We start from the raw sequence: 20666 nt of genomic DNA on the forward strand, positions 1-20666 counted from the left end.
AGAGAGAACTTTCTCTCCGCCGCCGCCGCCCCCCCACACACCAACCTACCCACCCCCGCGAAAAAAATGATCAGTGGCCTTTCCTCTTTTCACTCGCTTTCTTTTCTACAGAAAATTAAAGTGCATATCTTCGGAGCATTTACCATCCACTTAGGGGGAGGCCAATGATTCACAGTGACGTGTCATTTCGTTATACATGTTTATTGGTATCGATATGAAATATTTTTGATAGGATTCTACACCTTGATGCTGAAAATATAATAAAATCATGTAAATTAATATCTTTGTATAGAATGAGACGTGTCATGTCGTCTCGTATTTCAATGTTCTTTCTTTGTAATTTGTATTTAATCTTGTTTCTGTGAACGGATCTCTAATGATGCCAATCTTAATTGGAGGCAAATGCCAATTTACCAATTGCAGCTCCCACCTCTTTCTTTCCTTTAGTTGATACGATACTCAGTCAAACAATGAAAGGAATACCATAAAGAGATAAATAAGGATGCATATTATCTCGAGAAATTCTATCATTATGATCATTGGGTTAAAAAGCAACAAATTCCGATTATCGGGGCATATGAAAATAGCAATAAATTACTGGAATATAAGGCAATCATAGAATTGTCAAACTCATAACTGATTTATGAAAATTAGGATATGAAGACAACTACTCATTAATAAGTTCTTTAGATTCGATGAATTGTATAGGAAATTCACGGTCATTACGGAAAGTTAATAAGAACAAAAAAAAAAGGAATTAATTATAAGTACCAATAGCATGCAATCAAATTATTGCCCGGGAAAATACATTAGGAAGGACCGACGAAATCGAGACAAGGACGACTTTCACATAGCTTGCCAGAAATTGAGGAAATGACAAGTGGTGATTTCTTTTCGCAAAAAATGAGACACTGTCCCGTCTTTTGACATCACCCTAGCAAGCTTCTCCGGAAAGACACATTCGAATTTTGACATCAGCCTAGCAAAAGCTTCCTTGGAAAGACAGCCAAAAGCACGCGAGATTTGCGCGATTTATGAACTTGTCATTGAAAAACGTGCCGCTTTCTTGGAATTGCTTGGGTAAAATGTTGGGTTTGCCGATCCATGAAGCCCCGTTCTAACAATAATTTTGTTTAGTCCTACGTTGATTTTGGAAAACGAGTTCGCTTAAGTGTTTTCCGGGAAATGAAGGCTGACACATTTCTTCGTCTTTGTTATTTTTTGTTTGTTTCTGCTTTTGTCCGCCTCTCCTGCCATGGTCAACCAAAACTGGTGGCCATCTCCGTCCACTGAGGCTTGCGCGCCACGTTTATCCCTTGCCCAAGGAAAAAAAAAAAACATACACTTGAGACTTGACCACTTTTTCGTAATTTGTGGACCAACGCGGCGCACACGAAGAGCGACATTTTCCGCACTAATTTCCACGGAGTCACGAGTGTATATAAGGACAACACCACCCCTTCTTGGGTCTCACGCACAACATTTTCTTCAGAGGCTCGTTCACCCCGAAGCACAGAAGCCCCCACGCCAATCTCACAGAAACCCCCCCAACAAAATGGGAGCTTTTGATTCACCAAAGCAGGTCACCCTGACCGTCTTCTCTCGCTCCTCTGCTCTCATGTCCTCAGGTAGCGATTTTCTCGCTGGACCCATCTTTGTTCATGGCTTTTCCGGTTCTTTGCACCTGGTGTTGTTGCTTGCCCTGCTTGTCTCATGGGTGTGCAAGAAAATAAGGGCAGGGCATGATGAGGGTTCAAAGGGGGGTCGTAGGAGGAAGAGGGGTCTCTTGTATAAACTGACTCTTTCTTGGGCCTTGGGCGTGTCTCTGTTCAATCTCGTCTTGTGCGTGTTGAACTATTTTTATTGGTATAGAAATGGCTGGTCGGATGTGAGACTGGTGTCCCTTGTGGATTCTGCTCTCACGACTCTTGCTTGGGGTGTAATATGTGTTTACCTGCATGGTCGAAGCTCTGATTCTGGTGAATCCAAGTTCCCATTCCTGTTAAGAGTTTGGTGGGGTTTCTACTTCTCTGTTTCCTGTTATTCCCTTGTTGTGGACATCATTCGGTATGAGAAACATGTTGTCTCATTGCCAGTTCGGGATTTTGTATCCGACATAATCTCTGTCTTGACGGGTTTGTACTTCTGTTGCGTGGGGTTCTTCGGTAAAAATGAGGTTGAAGAGAGCCTCCTTGAAGAGCCCCTTCTAAATGGTAATACTTTGATATCGAGTAATACTGATGGTGCGGGGTTGAATAAGTTTAAAGGGAGCGAGACAGTGACCCCTTATTCTAGAGCTGGTATACTTAGCATAGTTACTTTCTCTTTTGGATGAGTCCTCTTATTTCCATTGGGAATAAGAAAACCTTGGACCTCGAGGATGTTCCTCAACTTGATTCTGGCGATAGTGTGGTTGGGGCTTCTCAAAACTTCAGAAGTAAGCTTCTGTTCAATGAGGAGGCTAGTGATGGAGTGACCACGTGGAGGCTGGTGAAGGCATTGTTCTTGTCTGTGTGGAGACAGATTCTTTCAACGGCATTTTTTGCGCTTCTTAATGTGTTGGCTTCTTATGTTGGCCCATACCTTATTGACACCCTTGTTCAATTTCTTAACGGGCGACGCCAATACGAAAATGAAGGCTATTTGCTAGTATCGGCATTTTTAGTGGCTAAGCTTGTTGAATGCCTATCACAGAGGCAATGGTTCTTCAGGTTACAGCAGGCTGGGATTAGGATGCGAGCAGTGTTGGTTGCCATGATATATGACAAGGGCTTGACCCTTTCGTGCCTGTCAAAACAGGGCCATACTAGTGGAGAGATCATCAATTTCATGTCTGTTGATGCCGAGAGGGTGGGTGACTTTGGTTGGTACATGCACGACCCATGGATGGTGGTTTTGCAAGTGGCCTTGGCTTTGGGGATATTGTACAAAAACCTCGGACTTGCCGCTATTGCAGCTTTTGTGGCCACTGTGCTTGTTATGTTAGCAAATGTTCCCTTAGGTAAGATGCAGGAGAAGTATCAGGACAGACTGATGAAATCAAAAGATAAAAGGATGAAGGCAACTTCAGAGATTCTCCGGAACATGAGAATTCTGAAGCTTCAGGGATGGGAGATGAAATTCTTGTCGAAGGTTTTCGACCTTCGAAATGCCGAGACAGGATGGTTGAAGAAGTTCGTTTACACTCAAGCAATGACCTCTTTTGTATTCTGGGGCGCACCCACCTTTGTTTCGGTCATCACTTTTGGCGCATGTATGTTGATGGGGATCCCGCTTTCTTCCGGAAAAATCCTATCTGCCCTTGCAACGTTTAGGATCCTCCAAGAGCCCATCTACAGTCTTCCAGACACCATATCGATGATAGCTCAGACGAAGGTTTCACTCGACAGAATATCGTCCTTCTTGCGTCTTGAGGATCTGCAGAGTGATGTCGTCGAGAGGATTCCTCAGGGAAATACTGACACAGCAGTTGAGATAATTGGTGGGAATTTCTCCTGGGACTTGGCTTCGTCTAACCCCACACTTAAGGACATAAATTTGAAGGCACGAAGGGGCATGAAGGTTGCTGTTTGCGGAACCGTCGGCTCAGGAAAATCAAGCTTGCTTTCCTGCATTCTGGGAGAAATGCCAAAGATATCTGGGACCCTCAGGTTGTGCGGCACTAAGGCTTATGTCGCTCAGTCTCCATGGATTCAGAGTGGCAAGATCGTCGACAACATCTTATTTGGTAAGGAGATGGACAGAGAGAGATATGAAAGGGTCCTTGAAGCATGCTCCTTGAAGAAGGATTTGGAAATTCTTTCACACGGTGATCAAACAGTCATAGGAGAGAGAGGAATAAATCTGAGTGGTGGACAAAAGCAAAGAATTCAGATTGCCCGCGCAGTCTACCAAGATGCGGACATTTATATATTCGACGACCCTTTTAGTGCTGTGGATGCTCATACAGGATCTCATCTCTTTAAGGTAACCTGCTTGTGCCTGCTAATTCCTAGTCGTTACTTGGTAGAATTGATTCACATATGCACCCTTACACTCATAGAAGCACATATTTGTAGATGAGCTAATTTTGATATTTTTCACTTCGAACCTGTTTTCGGTTCTTGGAGGTGGAGTTGTTCTTTTAAGGGCCCCCCCTCCTCACTCTCTCTGGGGATATTTGCCACAGTTTGTTTGATCGTTGCGTGCACTGGGTTGGTGCTTCAGGAATTGACTACTTATTGAGTTTGCATTTGGCAGGAATGCTTGTTGGGCCTTTTAAGTACCAAAACTGCGATTTACGTAACTCATCAAGTGGAATTCTTACCCGCAGCTGATATTATACTGGTGAGCAATTCACAAATTACGGAACCGGTCTTTCATTCATTCTAGTTGTAGAGTCGTGATACAAAGCGTTGTTCTTATTTTTTGTTAGGTTATGAAGGATGGAAGGATTACGGAAGCAGGAAAATACAACGATATCCTTCATGCAGGGACAAATTTCATGGAACTTGTAGGTGCACATAACAAAGCTTTGTCAGAGGTAGATTCCATACAAGTCGGACCAGCAAATGGAGGAAATGGTAGCAGTGTTCAAAATGGTGGTGTGGGTATTAATGGGAAGGTTGCTGGGGAGGATGAAAGCAAAGCTTCTCAGAAAGGTGAAGTCATCGACAATATCGGGACCAAAGGGCAGCTTGTTCAAGAAGAAGAAAGAGAGAAAGGTAAAGTCGGATTCGCAGTGTACTGGAAATACATCACAATGGCATATGGAGGAGCTCTTGTGCCGGTCATATTGGTGGCTCATAGTCTCTTTCAGCTGCTTCAAATAGGAAGCAATTATTGGATGGCTTGGGCGACTCCTGTGTCTGAGGATGTCAAGCCTGATGTTACGGGATCAACTCTAATAGCGGTCTATGTAGCTTTGGCTGCTGGCAGTTCTCTATGTGTTCTTGTGAGATCTACTGCTCTTGCAACTGTTGGGTACAAGACAGCAACTGAGCTCTTCAATAGGATGCACTTTTGTATTTTCCGTGCCCCAATGTCGTTCTTCGATGCTACTCCAAGCGGAAGAATCCTCAATAGGGTATGTATAATATACTCATTATGATATTGTTTCATGGGGCTGTATTTCTTCTGTTTAAGCCTGTAGAGGTCTGTCTTTTATCTAATCACTTGCATTTTGTTTGTGTTGACTATGATTATCCATGAGGAACTGCATATATTAAGGCATCTTTTCTTTGCTTTTGTAGGCTTCTACAGACCAGAGTGCCGTGGATACAAACATGCAATATTTAGTTGCGGCATTTGCTTTCTCGATGATCCAGCTCCTTGGAATTATCGCTGTGATGTCTCAGGTTGCATGGCAGGTTTTCATAATTTTTATCCCTGTCATTGCAGTCTGTGTGTGGTATGAGGTAATCATCCTGGCTCTTCCGATCTTTTTCTAACTGTCAAGAAGAGCACAGAGGACTTGGCTCCATCTTTTCAGTATGACTTCTGGTTTTAGATTTGTTCTGCTAGTTATTTTGTTTTCTCACTTCCTTTCACTCTTTCTCATGAGTGCCAAACTTTTTCTGGCATGTCGTGAGCTTGAAAAAGTATCTGTATACATCTGATCTATGTAGATCCTTTCGAATCCTCGAAACTATGCACTGACTGAATTATTTTTCACGTCTCAGCAATATTATATATCTTCTGCACGAGAATTGTCAAGGTTGGTTGGGGTATGCAAAGCTCCAGTAATACAGCACTTTGCTGAGACAATTTCAGGAGCCACCACTATTAGAAGCTTTGATCAAGAATCTCGGTTCCATGATACAAACATGAAACTTGCTGATGAATATTCGCGGCCCAAGTTTCATATTGCTGGGGCAATGGAATGGTTGTGTTTTCGCCTAGACATGCTATCCTCGATTACTTTTGGCTTTTCTTTGATTTTCCTAGTCTCTGTTCCTGAGGGATTTATTGATCCAGGTAAAAAATTACTTTGAGATTTCAAATGCTGTTGTATTCATGTAATTGTTTCCGGCATATTTGATGCTTAAACTGCTTCTTTCCTGATTTCTAAAGCCATTGCCGGATTAGCTGTGACCTATGGACTTAACCTAAACATGTTACAAGCTTGGGTGATTTGGAATCTCTGCACTATGGAGAACAGAATCATATCAGTTGAGAGGATACTGCAGTACACCAGCATCCCCAGTGAGCCCCCTCTTGTATTAGAGGAAAATCGCCCGTCTATCTATTGGCCATCATGCGGAGAGATCAACATCTGCAGTCTGCAGGTACATGAAGCTTCCGTATCATCTCATCTCACAGCTTTTACAGTTCATGACTGACCTATATTTGCTACCTACCATGTGGAATGTAGGTCCGATATGCTTCGCACTTGCCCCTTGTTCTGCGGGGAATTACATGCACTTTTCCTGGTGAAATGAAAACCGGGATTGTGGGGAGAACTGGAAGCGGTAAATCAACCCTTATACAAGTACTCTTCAGAATTGTGGAACCCGCCGCTGGTCAAATCATGATCGACAATGTCAATATTTCCTCAATTGGACTGCACGATTTGAGGTCTAGACTGAGCATCATCCCTCAGGACCCAACTATGTTTGAAGGGACCATCAGAAGTAACTTGGACCCTCTGGAGGAGTACACAGATGAGCAGATTTGGGAGGTTTGTTCATTTCCTTGCACCAGGCAAAATTACACATGAAGCAGATTTATTGATGATGTTAGCTAACGAAGTTTCTGCAAATTCTAGGCCCTGCATAAGTGCCAACTAGCGGAGGAGGTCCGGAAGAAGGAAGGAAAATTAGATTCTACTGGTAAATTTTTATATCCTTTTCCTCTTGTGACCGTTCTTTTGTGGTTCTCCTAGATGCACTTATAGGAAGAAGCATTTTAATTTAATTCCTTGAAGTTAACTGATCATGTAGTTTGCAATATCCTTTGCATTGTACATCAATCAATCTTTAGATTATCACGAGCCTACTGGTAAATTTTTATTTCCTTTTCCTCCTGTTACTGTTCTTTTGTGGTTCTCCTAGATGCACTTATAGGAAGAAGCATTTTAATTTAATCCCTGGAAGTTAATTGATCATGTAGTTCGCAATATTCTTTACGTCGTACGTTAATCAATCTTTAGATTGTCACAAGATTTTTGGAAAATAAGATGTTTCCTAGAACACAAAACAATATCTTTGAGAACCTGCTCAACCCTCTTCTTCTTAGCTTTTCGATAATTGTTATTGTGTAGTAACTGAGAATGGAGAGAACTGGAGCATGGGTCAGAGGCAGCTTGTGTGTCTTGGGCGTGTGCTGCTCAAGAAAAGCAAGGTCTTGGTGCTCGACGAAGCTACCGCATCCGTCGACACAGCTACTGATAATCTGATTCAGCAAACTCTGCAGCAGCACTTTGCTGACTGTACAGTTATAACTATCGCGCATCGTATCACTTCTGTTCTTGATAGTGACATGGTTCTTGTTTTAGATCATGGTCAGTATCTTTTAACAATTTCTCCTTGCTCTTGCTGTTGCATTCTACATTAATCTTTTCTTAAGTGAAATAAGATGGCTCTCTTGATCCTTGTACAGGGCTGGTGGAAGAATATGATTCTCCGAAGAGGCTACTCGACAACAAGTCTTCCTCTTTTGCGCAGCTGGTGGCGGAATACACGATGAGGTCAAATTCCAACAATGGGAATTAACTAGAATGCGGTATGATCGCATTGGCACAGCTCCCCTGATGATGATGAAAAGCGGAACTGGGCTTCTAAGTCTTGTGTCATGTTCTTGTTGTATTATAGGCAAGTTAAGCATAGTCATTCTTGATCGGTTGCTGTAGTTTATGAGGCCACTATGATAGAAGAGGCATAAATTCAAGCCTGAGGAAAGGGTCTGTAGGTTGAACTATTGCCAAATCACATCCTTGGAATGTTTTACTCAAATCGTTGTCGTGCATGCGCTAGCTGCTATCAATTCACATTATGCACAGCATCACGTGTGTGATCTTAAATGTACTTTGATCACGGACGTTGGATTCCTCGGGAAAAAAATCATCACTGCCTTTAATGTACTTTGATGGAACTGGCGTTCAATAAATCGTGCTACTTTGTATTTTGCTTGTGTTTTCATGGGTAACATCATTAGTTAACCAAGTTCGACTACCCAACAGGTGTCAGTCGGCAATGCTAAGTGATCAGTCCGGCTCTTTGATAATAAGATTATATATGATGTCTTCATTCAGTTGCACTCTCGGGACGGATCTGCAAAGCGCTTGGAAATCTTGTGCATTGCATTCGTTAACCAAGTTCGACTACCCAACGGGTGTCGTATTTGATAATAAGATTATATGATGTCTTCATTTAGTTGCAGACTCTCGGGACGGATCCGCAAAGCGCTTGGAAATCTTGTGCATTTCATTCGTTAACCAAGTTCGACTACCCAACAGGTGTCGTCGGCAATGCTAAGACAGTAGTCCGGCTCTTTGATAATAAGATTATATGATGTCTTCATTCAGTTGCAGACTCTCGGGACAGATCCGCAAAGCGCTTGGAAATCTTGTGCATTTGAACCTCGACCTTTTCCATGGATAGATGCACAGGTCACTTGCAGCAAAACTACTAGGTCTTCTGTCGAGCAAATTTAGCCGCGTCCTAGAATTTGAGAAGTTCTCCAAGCCCAAAAATCTCCGAGTCCTCGAGCTTTCCCAAGCACCTAATCTAGGCAGCTGATCAGAGTTCCCGCTGAAAATGCCGGCATTCTTGCAACATTGACCAAGTTGCCTTGCGTGTTTTGTTTTTTAGAAAGATTTATGTTCTTGACCTCTCCGGAAAATAGTAATGTGTCCCATCCTGCTATCGTTGCGATCATCTATAAATGAACATTATCATGACCAAAGGGTTCGATAACTTCTATCATAATGTCAACACCGGGAAAAATACAAGTAAACAGAGTACTATAATAGTACTGGCGCTTAGGCACTATCATCTCCATTATATATAACTACTGAAAGGTAAAAGTGACACCTTATGAAATTAGATTAATACCACAAAATACCCAACATACTTCTGATAAATTTATCCTTTGTTAGAATCCGTTAAATTTTACCGTTAAATTACTGAGTTAGATAACACGTAACAATTGACGAGTGTACCCAATTAAAGTTTTTACCCTTTATTTGTCACAGATGTATAAATTTGAGATTTTTTATGATATTAACTCAATTTAACGGAAACAAACAGAGAGTAAATTTGTCACAAGTGTACCAATTTCAAATTTTTGATGGTCAAAAAAATAATTTGAGAAAAATTTATTACAAGTGTACCAGTCTGAAGTTTTATGTGGTCAAAAAAATAATTTAGGATAAATATATCACGGATCCATCAGTTTGAAGTTTTTTGTGATAAAAAATATAATTTGAAATAAATTTATGAAGAAGATGATAAAAATCATGAATATAATAAGTTAGGATATTTTAGGAGTAGATATTTTGGTCTAAAAAGGCAAGAAGGGCAAGTTGGTAATTTCCATCAACATTGACTAGTCAATTTTAGCTATGAGGATGATTTGACCGAAATGCCCTTTGGCCAAAGTGGAAAAATAGATATTTTCCAATGGTAAATGGGTCATTTCTCATTTCCAGTCCAAATTTTATTTTCCTGAACACTTTGGGATGAGCCATGAAGAAATCATACTCTGGATGAGGAAACGTCTAAAATTTAATTATTGGAACCCCTAAAAGTCCGACGTCTAATTTCAAAGTTCGATTCGCGATCAATCTTGATCAATTGAAATTTCACCGTATCTCAAACTAACGGACGACTTTTAGGAGTTACGTGTATTGACCAATGATTAATATCACATTTAAGAATTTCTCAAGCCATGGCGACTTTGGTTGTCATTCAATTGCGAGGGTCAATCACTAGTTCCGATGGATACCGTAACATTCTGAATCCCGACCCCTTGAGGCTATTTACTTGAGATGGAATCTCGAAATTGGAAGCATGGAAATGAATAATTCTAACATTGGATATGAATCTGAAAGGACTTAGATGTCATCTCATTGAGAGTGGACTGGAAGTGGTCGAAAATCAAGGGGACAAATGGGTCAATTGGAAGCACGATATTAATTGATAAAATGCTGAGTGTCATTATATGAATTAAAGATGGTTGGTCACATTATTGGTAGTCTTATCCCCAACCACCTCCTTTATCCTTTTGACTACCTTTGACCCTTGATTTTCCAAGACCCTATCTCATTATTTATGGATAGAAGACTCTCTATCTCCCTCTCTCTTATTATCTCTCTCTCTCTCTCCACGTTTTCCTCTTCATTTCCCCCACGAACAGAAGCTGTTTCGCCCAACCAACTCGCAGTCCTATCCCGACTGTTTCACTGCTTGGACCATAACTTCTTCATCCGACGTTGGCTTGAGGTAAAACCACCTCCATTAGAAATATTATTGTCTTATCTTTCCAGGGACATATTATATGCTCTATTTGGACCGGTAGTTTTTCCCGTAGGTCTGTTTGAATGGGCAAAGGTCAGATTGAGGCAGAATCTGACTGATTTTGGGGGAGGAGTTGTTTCGTGGGCTTCAAGACTTCAAATGGCTCCAAAATTTCGGTGAGACTCTCTTGACTCATAGTACTTGAGATGGATGAGTTAGGGTTGTAATTTTATTTGAAATTTGAGGAGTATTCAAGGCTGATTTGAGGTGATTCTGGGAGGCAGATTCTGACTACCTGCGCACTTGAGGGAATTGGATTGATTGGAGGTCTTAGAGGTGTTATATTGGCTTCAAATTTTCGGTGAACATATTAGACATATTGAATAACGTTTTGGAAAGTTGGTTTTGCATTAAATTGAATTTTAGAGTGAAGCTATGGGCTGATTGGTATTGATTAGAGCATAATCAGTTTTGCCCTGCTTGTGGACTGGACTAACCTGTTCTATTCAAGGCTGAATTGGGTGTCGCCTTGTCTTGAATTTACCTTTTAGACATGCTATGACATATATTGATGTGTTATGGAGGAGTATGTGAAATGGATTGATGATTAGAGGTAATTTTGTGGCTAAACGGCGTGATTGAGCCTAAATGGTAATCTACCCTGTTTTTGACAGATTTGATTTGAAGCTTGGACGCTTGAATTGAAGGTTGTGGCTAGCTTGTTTGGATAGGTAAGTGACCTCTAAACCTTTACTAGGAAGTTAGGGTACTAAGAGACAAGTTTGAGCTTTAATTGATGATTTTGCTAGCCAAATCTTATTCGTATGAAGTGGCATCGATTGTGATCGTAGGAACCGAATTTATGCTTGGCTGAATTTAGGTGAATTTGTGACTTATGTGGCTGCAATTGTGGTACAGATATTCGATGTATATGTGTTGACACCTGATTTTTTTAGTCAGTTTTCCTTTAGTTTTATTTTCCAAAATTCACTAAAAATTCACAAAAAAAATTTAAAAAATTAAAAAATCAACATTGGAAGCCTTGGCCAAGCTTAAGGAACCAATTTGGAACAAAAAAATAATTTTTCATATTTTTCGCATTTTTTAATATTTTCGGAAAATAGGAAAATATTAGAAAATGCATAAAAATACCTTTGGTCACAAAAATACACAAAATATCCAATATTTTTATTTTAATTCCTTTTCATATTGACCTCAAGAAAAATTGAAAATTGAGTTCAATTTTAGGTGTTCCTTCACAATACCTAGAGTTGAATTTGCACAAAAAATACCAATTGAATCTCTTTATTTGTAATTTTTGCACATTTGGAGTCTAGACATTCAATTGTGGTCCCTTTGAACTTCAATTTGATCGATTGCACCCTTAATTGCGCGAATTGCACAAATTGCACGAAATTCTTAAAAATTTTGCAATTTAGTCCCTCAAATTGCCAATTTTTGAAATTACTTTTAATTGAGGGACTATCATTGCAAAATTGGACCGTCCCCCTAGGTTTTCATGCATTTCAAATCGATTGGAATAGGTTTCGTGGTCCAATTTGATCAATTACACATCCAATTGAACTTTTCCCCAATTTGGGATTTTAGAAAAATTTGGGGCTTTTGTGCAAATTGATGGGAAATTTTGGGCAAAAACACATTTCTAGATAATATTCAGGCCCCTAAGTGTAATTTTGAGGTTTAATTGTGAAAATTCCTAACCGATTTTGTTTAATTTTGAAAATTGCATGAATTTTAATGACCGGTCGAACCGGTCCGTACGTCTTCATCTTAACCTCTTACCCGCGTGATTTGCAGTTTTGAACGATGAGTTTCATCGATCAAATTGAAGGGCAATTCACCATGATTAATGAAATTGATGTGGGGTTTTTGTTTTGCAGTTGAGGGCGTCGATGGTCACGCCAATGGCCACTGAGACATTGGAATTGGTGGTCAAAGGCGCGGCAGTCCGAAAGTCAATATTTCGCAAATGCACAAATTCAAGTTCAATACACAATCGACGGAGAACCTAACGGAGTTTTCGGGATACCCGCCGTCCGACCTCGGCGACCAAAATCATGTGACAAACACGTGAAATCGTCAACGACTCAAGCTTCCCCGACGCGCCAAAATTTTGAAAGTTGGTATAAAAGGCTTTGGGAAGATTCGCGAAGAGAGGAGGCTCATTCGGCTCTCGAGACACTCAGAATAGAGAGAGAAAGGGAGAGAAGTAGAGAGAGAAACTCTCGGGCGTCGTCTTCAACAGAATTGCAGACCGAAGTTGGAGGTCTTGGCCCAATCGATTCAGAGCCAATCAGAGCCGGCGATCGAGTTAGGAAGTCCACCGGAGCTGAGGAAAAGCTATCGCAACCGCCAAATCAGCTCGGCGTCTTCAAAACAGTTAAGTCGAATCTCCAAACTCAGCTCTCCACTCGCATGGCATCACGTTGATTTGAGCACGATCCTTGAAATTACCGTGTGCGTTTTTGTCCTCGAGTATTGCTGATCCTCCTCGCACCTTTGTTTTGCTTTGATTTTGCACAAAACAAAAACCCCCAATTCGAAACTTGAAACCAACCTCCGTGGCCTTATCGAGCTTGTCTAGACAAATCTAGACCAAACCAGGTCAATCGGACCTGCAGTAAGGTTTCTAAACCTTATGCGAGTGAATCCTGTGAAAGAATTGAATTATCTTTTCGTGATGCATGATTGAAGTCCGAGATGCCGCGACCGTGCTTAGTCCGATTCTCGCAATTTTATGGATGAAATGGTCTGATTTTTGGATATGTTAGTCTAGAGGTTCGAGCAGTCGAACGCCGTAGGTTTCATGTCATTCCGGCGAGATCTCACCGTTGGATCTCGCCGGAGAAATGTCACCGTCCGTTAGTTGTCGTCGCGAGGTTGAAGAAGATGCTGATGTGGCGCAACCGAGGTCAAAGAAGCTTAGGTGTCGCGTCTCGTTGGTCGCTTGGATGACTCGATCCGATGGCTGCGATTATTAGTTGAGTTTGATTTGTAGCCGTCGGATCGCTTTTAATTTCAATATTAGATATATTAGGTAAATAATCCAGTAAATACTAAACGGTGCCATTTAGTTAGACCTTGGCACGTCGTTTAGGCAAGTAGGAGTGAACGGCCGGATTACGTCTAGGAATGATCGTGACCGTCCGTGCGTTTAACCAATACGGTGTCGTTTGCGAGATAGGACGAACGGCTTAGATTAGATCTAGGCTAGATCTTGACCGTCCGTTTAGTTAAGGCGTGCGGCGTCGTTTTGGTTTAGATGAGTCAACGGTTCGATTAGATTTTAGTTCGGATCATGACCGTCCCTTTTAATACGGGAATGGCGTGTTTTAGGGTTTAGGTCCGTGCGGCTCTTTTGCTTAGAGGCTGTCGCTGAGATTGATCTCCGTTCTATTTTCGTATATTTCAATATTAGAAAATAGTTTTAGAAAATCAAAAATAAATAAATATGTACATATACGGTGCCGTTTTGGTTGTTGCGAGTGGTTTGAGCGGTCGGACCGGGTTGTCGTTGACCGGGTTGACCGTCCAGTTCTCTAATAAATAATAATAAAAAAAAAAAGAAATTTCCAAAATCCAAAAATTGTAAAAATCTTAGAAAATTCATAAAATTCCCGATTTTCATAAAAATTTCTAAAAATTTCTAGATCGATTCGGACTCATAAAGTCTGGATCGAAAATTTTGAGACTTGAGGTCGATTATTTCGATCCGGAAAATTCCCAATATTTTTGAAAATAAATAAAAATTCCAAAAATAGAAAAATTAGAAAATTCAAGAAAATCACAAAAATGAGAAATGGCCACATTCAACTGGCCAAATCGAATTTTGTGATTTTAGTCCCAAACCAAAATGACCATTCTACCCTTCCGCCATTCGCCCCAAATTTTTACCAAATCACCCCGACACTCAAATTGATTTTGTATGGGCCGATAGGCCATTTTAGACATATCGAACCTTGATTGATTGATTTGATCGATTGTAATTGCGCATTAATTTTTCGATTGTGATTGATTAGGATAGAAAATTCCCATATGCATGAAAACTTAGAATTGTTAGGACCTACCTCACCCGATATTGTATGCATGAATTCCTAGGTTAAAGTTAACCGAAAGGGCGTCAAATATGAAATTTGGCGTAACCAAGTCCCGGACCCAAAATCTCTGGTTTTCGCGAACCGAACGGTTTCTCCCGACCACTGTGGTTTTCCATCGTACCTTCCAAATCGATCGGTGGCGACTCCAAAATTGCATGTACATCTCGCACATGCCACCTGACCACACAAGGTCAATTTCGATATTTGATAAATTTTACCCGACATCGCGATTCGAGTAATGGGTCTTGGGAGGGACCCGCGATCCCAAAAAAATATATATAAAAGAGGGATCGGCTCTTAACCCGCGGCCGACCGGAGGAGGGTCGCGACAATATGTAGCCTTGATTGATTATGTGATTGTGTGGTTCTTGATTAGCCATTGTGCATGATTTATGCTTGTATTGGCACGAGATTGACCGATTTGATAATCCGCCATGTTGTGCCTTGTGCTTTTAAATGGCCAGAGTGCCATGTGATATTAAATGACCAAAGTACTAACGCTGGTCTGTGAATGGCAATTGTAATTGTAATTGTAATTTTTTGAGCCCGAGGCATTTTGACGCGGGCTTGGCCATTAAAAGTTGAAATTGAGATGAGCCCGAGGCGTATTGACACGGAGCTTGGCCATTGGAAATTGAAACCGAGATGAGCCTGAGGCGTATTGACGCGGGCTTGGCCATTGGAAATTGAAATCATGATGAGCATGATGCGTTTTGACCACGCGCTGGACTATGGTAACCCGAGGCGTTATGACGTGGGTTATGAAATTATTTGTACCCCGATGCGTTATGACGCGAGGTTTTGATATTATCCCGAGGCGTTAAACGCAAGATTTGACATGATGCGTTATTACGCAGGTATTGCCAAGTACGTCAAATAGCCCGATGCGTTGTTACGCGGGCCTTGTAGCGAGAAATGGGATTATTGTGCTAGTATGTGGAGCTTGGTTTGAAATATTGAATGCTTGGTTGTTGTAATTATTTGATTTGCCAATGCATATGCTTGCGCCCGCATCCTGTTTACACCGGTTTTATGGACGTCTTTGATTTGAGAAGTTGTTTGGAGGTATTAACGGCCTAGTCTAGGTTTAGGGTGAGCTTGCCGAGATGTAAATCTCATCTTGTCGTGGGACCTATTTTTTTAGGTATTAGGCGATGGAACATCAAGTCTGCTAAGGATTAGCATTCGAGAATTTTGTGGGTCGAATGAATATAAGATATTTTGTGGCCTTATGGATTATGTTGGATTTTATGGATTAAGATTGAACCATTGGTATTTGACCGCTCTATCAATTGAAGTGTAATATACGGATGTATGATGTATACCACTTTTGTCCTAAGTCATTCATTTGTATTGATGTATGGAGATGTTTACCCGCTTCCGCCTATTTTATGGATTTTTTTGAAATTGTGGGCCGAAGGATCATGGAAGCCAATCTAAAACAGAAACGGCTAGATGGGATGTTCACGAGCTCGACGGGTTTGGGGCGTGACAAATACAATCGTTAGAAAATAATTTAGGGACGTTCGGAACTTATACGAGGTCAAACGAAATCACCCGAGATCTAAGCGTAAGGTATTACCCAAATCGTTCCTCAACCATTCTAGGATCGGCCTATATTGGTCCAAAATATTCCCTCGACAATTTTCGGGGCCAAAGAGTCAATTCATGATCAAGTTCTTAGGTCTACGTACTTGATTTTCCTAGCTAGTCATTCCCATTTGGTTAGTTTGCTCAAAATGGACCATTTCTGAGTGAGATTTAGCTAAAATACATCAATGAGACATTTTATTCATTCAAAGCTTCAAAAGCGAGTCGGAATACGGGATGTTACAATTCTTTCCCCCTTACAAAAATTCCATCCTCAAAATTTACAACAAACTTATCTACTCAAATAAGTAGGGGTACTGGTGCCTCATCGTTTCTTCATTTTCCCAGGTTGCCCCTTCCATTCCATGATGCGCCCAAATCACTTTCACCAGTGGAATTGTCTTGTTTTTCGGAACTTGTTCTTTTCTATCTTCTATTTGCACTGGCCTCTCTACGTAAGATACCCTCTCATCCACGTCCACAACTTCATAACCCAATACGTGGGTTGGTTCCGGTTTGTACTTCCTCAACATGGATACGTGGAAGACATTATGTACTTGGGATAAGTTCGGCGGCAAAGCGAGTCCATAAGCTGAAGTCCCATTCCGTTCTAGGATTTCAAATGGGCCTACGTACCTTGGACTCAATTTTCCTTTATTTTCAAATCAAGATAAACCTCGCATTGGCGATACCTTTAGGAAAACTTGATCTCCCACGTGGAATTCCAAAGGTTTACGTCATCTATCTGCATAACTCTTTTGACGACTTTGAGTAGTCTTAAGTCTTTCTCTGATTACTTTCATTGCTTCAACAAATTGTTGAACCAACTCTGGACCCATCATGCTTCTCTCGCCGACTTCATCCCAACATACCAGAGTTCCGCAAGCTCTGCCGTACAACGTCTCAAATGGTGTCATTCGATACTCTGCTAGAAGCTATTATTGTAGGCAAACTCCACTAGATGTAGCTGTTCTTCCCAACCCCCTTTAAAATCTATCACTCATGCCCTCAACATATCCTCAAGTGTTTGTATCGTCCTCTCCGACTATCCGTCTGTCCGGGGATGATATGCGGTGTTATACTACACTTGGGTCCCCATGGCATTCTCAAGACTCTTCCGGAAGGTTGCGGAAAATTTAGGATCTCTATTCGAAGTAATGGTTACTAGAACTCCATGCGGTTGAACTATCTAGTTCATATACATCTCGACATACTTTTCTATTACGAAATCCTTTTACACTCCCGGAAAATGCGCAGACCGTTGATGACTACCCAAATCGAATCATGCCCTCTTTGGCTCCTCAATAAACCCATGACGAAATCCATGATAACGTGTTCCCATTTCCACTCGGGAATCTCTAGCGGCCGAAGTAATCCTCCAGGCTTGCAATATTGTGCCTTTGCTTGTTGGCACGTCAAACACTTAGCTACGTGCTTAGCCATGTCGACTTTCATTTCATTCCACCAATAATGCCGACGCAGATTTTGATACATCTTAGTGCTACCTGGATGTACACTATAGCTACTACGATGACCTTCTGATAAAATCTTTTCCTTAAGCTCCTCATCATTAGGGACACATAGATATCCACGGAATTTCAAGATTCTGTCCTCGGCCACTTGAAATTCAGGTTTCCTTTTGGTTGCATCCATCTCTAAAATTTTCTAGATGTCGGGATCTACTAAGCGTAACGCCTTAATTCTTACTTGAATCTCTGACTCAATTCTCAGAGTTGCCAACAAACTTGAGAGATTGCAAACCTCAAACTTAAACTTTGAATCTCTTAACTCTTCAAGTAAAGTCCACTCTTTCACCATCAAATGCACAATGCTCGATTTCCAACTAAGAGCACCTGCTACTTTATTAGCTTTTCCGGGGTGATATAAAATATCACGGTCATAGTCCTTTAGTAATTCCATCCAACGTCGCTGCCTCATATTCAATTCTTTTTGGGAGAATAAATACTTCAGACTTTGATGGTACGTATAAATCTAAAACTTTTCTCCCCATAAATAATGCCTCCAAATCTTCAACGCAAAAACAATCGCCGCAAACTCCAAATCATGTGTTGGGTAGTTCGGTTCATGAGGCCTCAACTGTCGTGACGTATATGTGACCACCTTGCCATGCTGCATTAATACGCATCCCGGTCCTTTTAGTGAAGCATAGCTATAAATCTCAAATCCTCCAGGACCAGATGGTATCGTCGGAATTGGTGTTGTCGTCAATCTGTGCTTAAGTTCTTGGAAACTCCTCTCGCACTTATCTGTCCATTCAAAGCGAGTTTCCTTCTTCGTTAGTTGTATCAACGGAATAGCTATCGAAGAGAACTTCTCCACAAATTGTCGATAATATCTCACCAAGCCTAGAAAACTCCGAACCTCCGTAATTGATATCGGTCTTGGCCAATTCACCACGGTCTCAATTTTTGTCGGGTCTACTGAGATTCCATTACTCGAGACGATATGTCCAAGAAATGCTACCCGATCGACCCAAAATTCACACTTGCTAATTTTGGCATAGAAAGCATGTTCTCTTAAAGTCCGTAGAACGATGCTCAAATGGTGTTCATGTTCCTCCAGGCTCTTTTAATACACCAAGATATCATCGATGAATACGATGACGAACTAATCCAAGAATTCCCTAAACACCCGATGCATCATATCCATAAAAGCGGTTGGAGCATTCATCAATCCAAAAGGCATGACCGTAAACTTGTAATACCCATATCCGGTACGAGAAGCGGTCTTCGTTATGTCCTCCTTCTTAATTCTTAACTGATGGTGGCCCGTCCTCAAGTCAATCTTACAAAATACTAAAGTGCTTTGCATTTGATCGAACAAGTCATCTATCCTTGGCAACGGACACTTGTTCTTGATGGTTACTTGATTCAACTACCGATAGTCAATGCATAACCGCAATGACCCGTCTTTCTTCCTCACAAATAGCACCGGCGCTCCCCACGGTGATGCACCGAGGTGGATAAATCCTTTATCCAGTAGCTCTTGCATTTGGACCTTTAATTCCTTCAACTCTGAGAGGGACATTCTATAGGGCGCCTTGGAGATCGGCTCTGTCCCCGGTGCTAACTCGATTACAAACTCCACTTCCCTTTCGGGTGGCAAACCCGGCAATTCTTGAGGAAAAACATTGAGATAATTGCGCACCACGTCTATGTCCTCTAGCCTCGGTCATTCAATCGACGAATCCACCACTATAGCCAAATACCCTTGGCATCCTTCATTTAACAACTTAGTCACTTCTAGTGACGAGATTAAGGGAATCGAGATTCCTCCTCGACTTCCCACAAACTCAAATCTAAGATGACCAATCGAATTAAATTGGATCACCCTACTACTACAGTAAAAAACAACCCTTTGTTTTCCCAACCAATCCATTCCAATTATGACATCATAATCATACATGGTCAAAACTACCAGGTCTATTAATTCTTCTCTACCACCAATGGCTATCTTGCATCCCGAACACCCTAATGTAACCAATACTTTATCCTCTTAGGGTGTAGTCACATGCATCATTACTTCTACCAGTTTCAACTCAATTCCAGCTAACTCCACAAATTGTACAGACACAAAAGAATGCGACGCTCCGGAATCAAATAAAGCATATACAGCATGATCACACAAGGAGACCGTACTTGTGATCACGCCTAGCGCATTCTCTGCCTCATTGCGCGCCACCGCATATACTCTCCCTTGAGCTCGCGTTCTTTTCTGATTATTCTATGGAGCGGCTCTGATTTGAGGTCTTGCCTGGAGTTGTTGGGGCTAGAAACGAGGTCCTAGGGCCTGCTCCGGGCAATTTCTTATCTAGTAGTCAAACTTACCACATTTGAAGCATGCTCCCGTCCCGCTCGGGTAAGGCCCATTCCCGTGCCTCATTTCGTAGAGTCGGTAGTTTCGGTTGGACTGGTATGCCGATTCCCGTCATAGGCCTCTTGCCAAACTAAGCAAAGCAACAGCAAACACTCAGCACGAAATCAATCAATTATGCTAATCACATGTGCATATTCAAATGCTATGCATAACGCGTTTAACTCGCGTAAACACCTAGGGTCTCTCTATCTAACCATCCCAAAGTCATCGCTCCTTATCACTCCATATCTCATCCAAACTTGAATCAAGCTGGCCTTGCTCTAATACCACTCCAAACGGGGATGTCACGACCCGAACCCGACGAGCTCGCAAACATCCCCTCTAGCCACGATCGTATACGGTTCTCCAGGATCCAAAGGCCAACAAATCCTTGCGAAAGAAAAAACCATTCCCCATATATAAACAAATAACAAAAACATGATGACTTGGGATGGTAAAAGCAAACTTATATGCATATACATATATCCAATACAGCAATCAAACCTAAGGCTTTGGAGAGCACTGTACAAGCCTATGACCACGTACTACAAAAAGGTCAAGTGGTTGAAGCCTACTATACTTCAAAAGAAAACCCTCAACAAAAGTCAAGAGGCCAACTACCCTAGGCCTCATCCTCGCTATCATC

At 41.5% G+C, this 20666-nt stretch overlaps 1 protein-coding gene across 1 annotated transcript; it reads left to right on the plus strand.

Moving 5' to 3' along the window:
• The first annotated feature begins 1452 nt into the window (after window positions 1-1452).
• LOC115731370 (ABC transporter C family member 3-like) lies at window positions 1453-8063 on the plus strand. The gene is made up of 10 exons (XM_030662031.2): window positions 1453-3966; window positions 4240-4326; window positions 4415-5065; window positions 5232-5396; window positions 5661-5955; window positions 6052-6266; window positions 6353-6658; window positions 6746-6809; window positions 7241-7480; window positions 7579-8063. Exons 1-10 carry the CDS (start codon window positions 2332-2334, stop codon window positions 7689-7691), a joined length of 3771 nt encoding a protein of 1256 aa, XP_030517891.2. The 5' UTR covers window positions 1453-2331; the 3' UTR covers window positions 7692-8063.
• Window positions 8064-20666: the final 12603 nt, after the last annotated feature.

Source organism: Rhodamnia argentea, chromosome 2 (genome assembly GCF_020921035.1).
Source record: "Rhodamnia argentea isolate NSW1041297 chromosome 2, ASM2092103v1, whole genome shotgun sequence".
Lineage (NCBI taxonomy): Eukaryota > Viridiplantae > Streptophyta > Magnoliopsida > Myrtales > Myrtaceae > Rhodamnia > Rhodamnia argentea.

Excerpts from the sequence above, each read along its gene's own strand:
- LOC115731370 (XM_030662031.2), top strand. The coding sequence starts at position 2,332 with ATGAGTCCTCTTATTTCCATTGGGAATAAGAAAACCTTGGACCTCGAG. Across the intron at positions 4,327-4,414 it reads CCGCAGCTGATATTATACTG|GTTATGAAGGATGGAAGGAT; the intron begins GTGAGCAATTCA and ends ATTTTTTGTTAG. Across the intron at positions 6,659-6,745 it reads CAGATGAGCAGATTTGGGAG|GCCCTGCATAAGTGCCAACT; the intron begins GTTTGTTCATTT and ends TGCAAATTCTAG.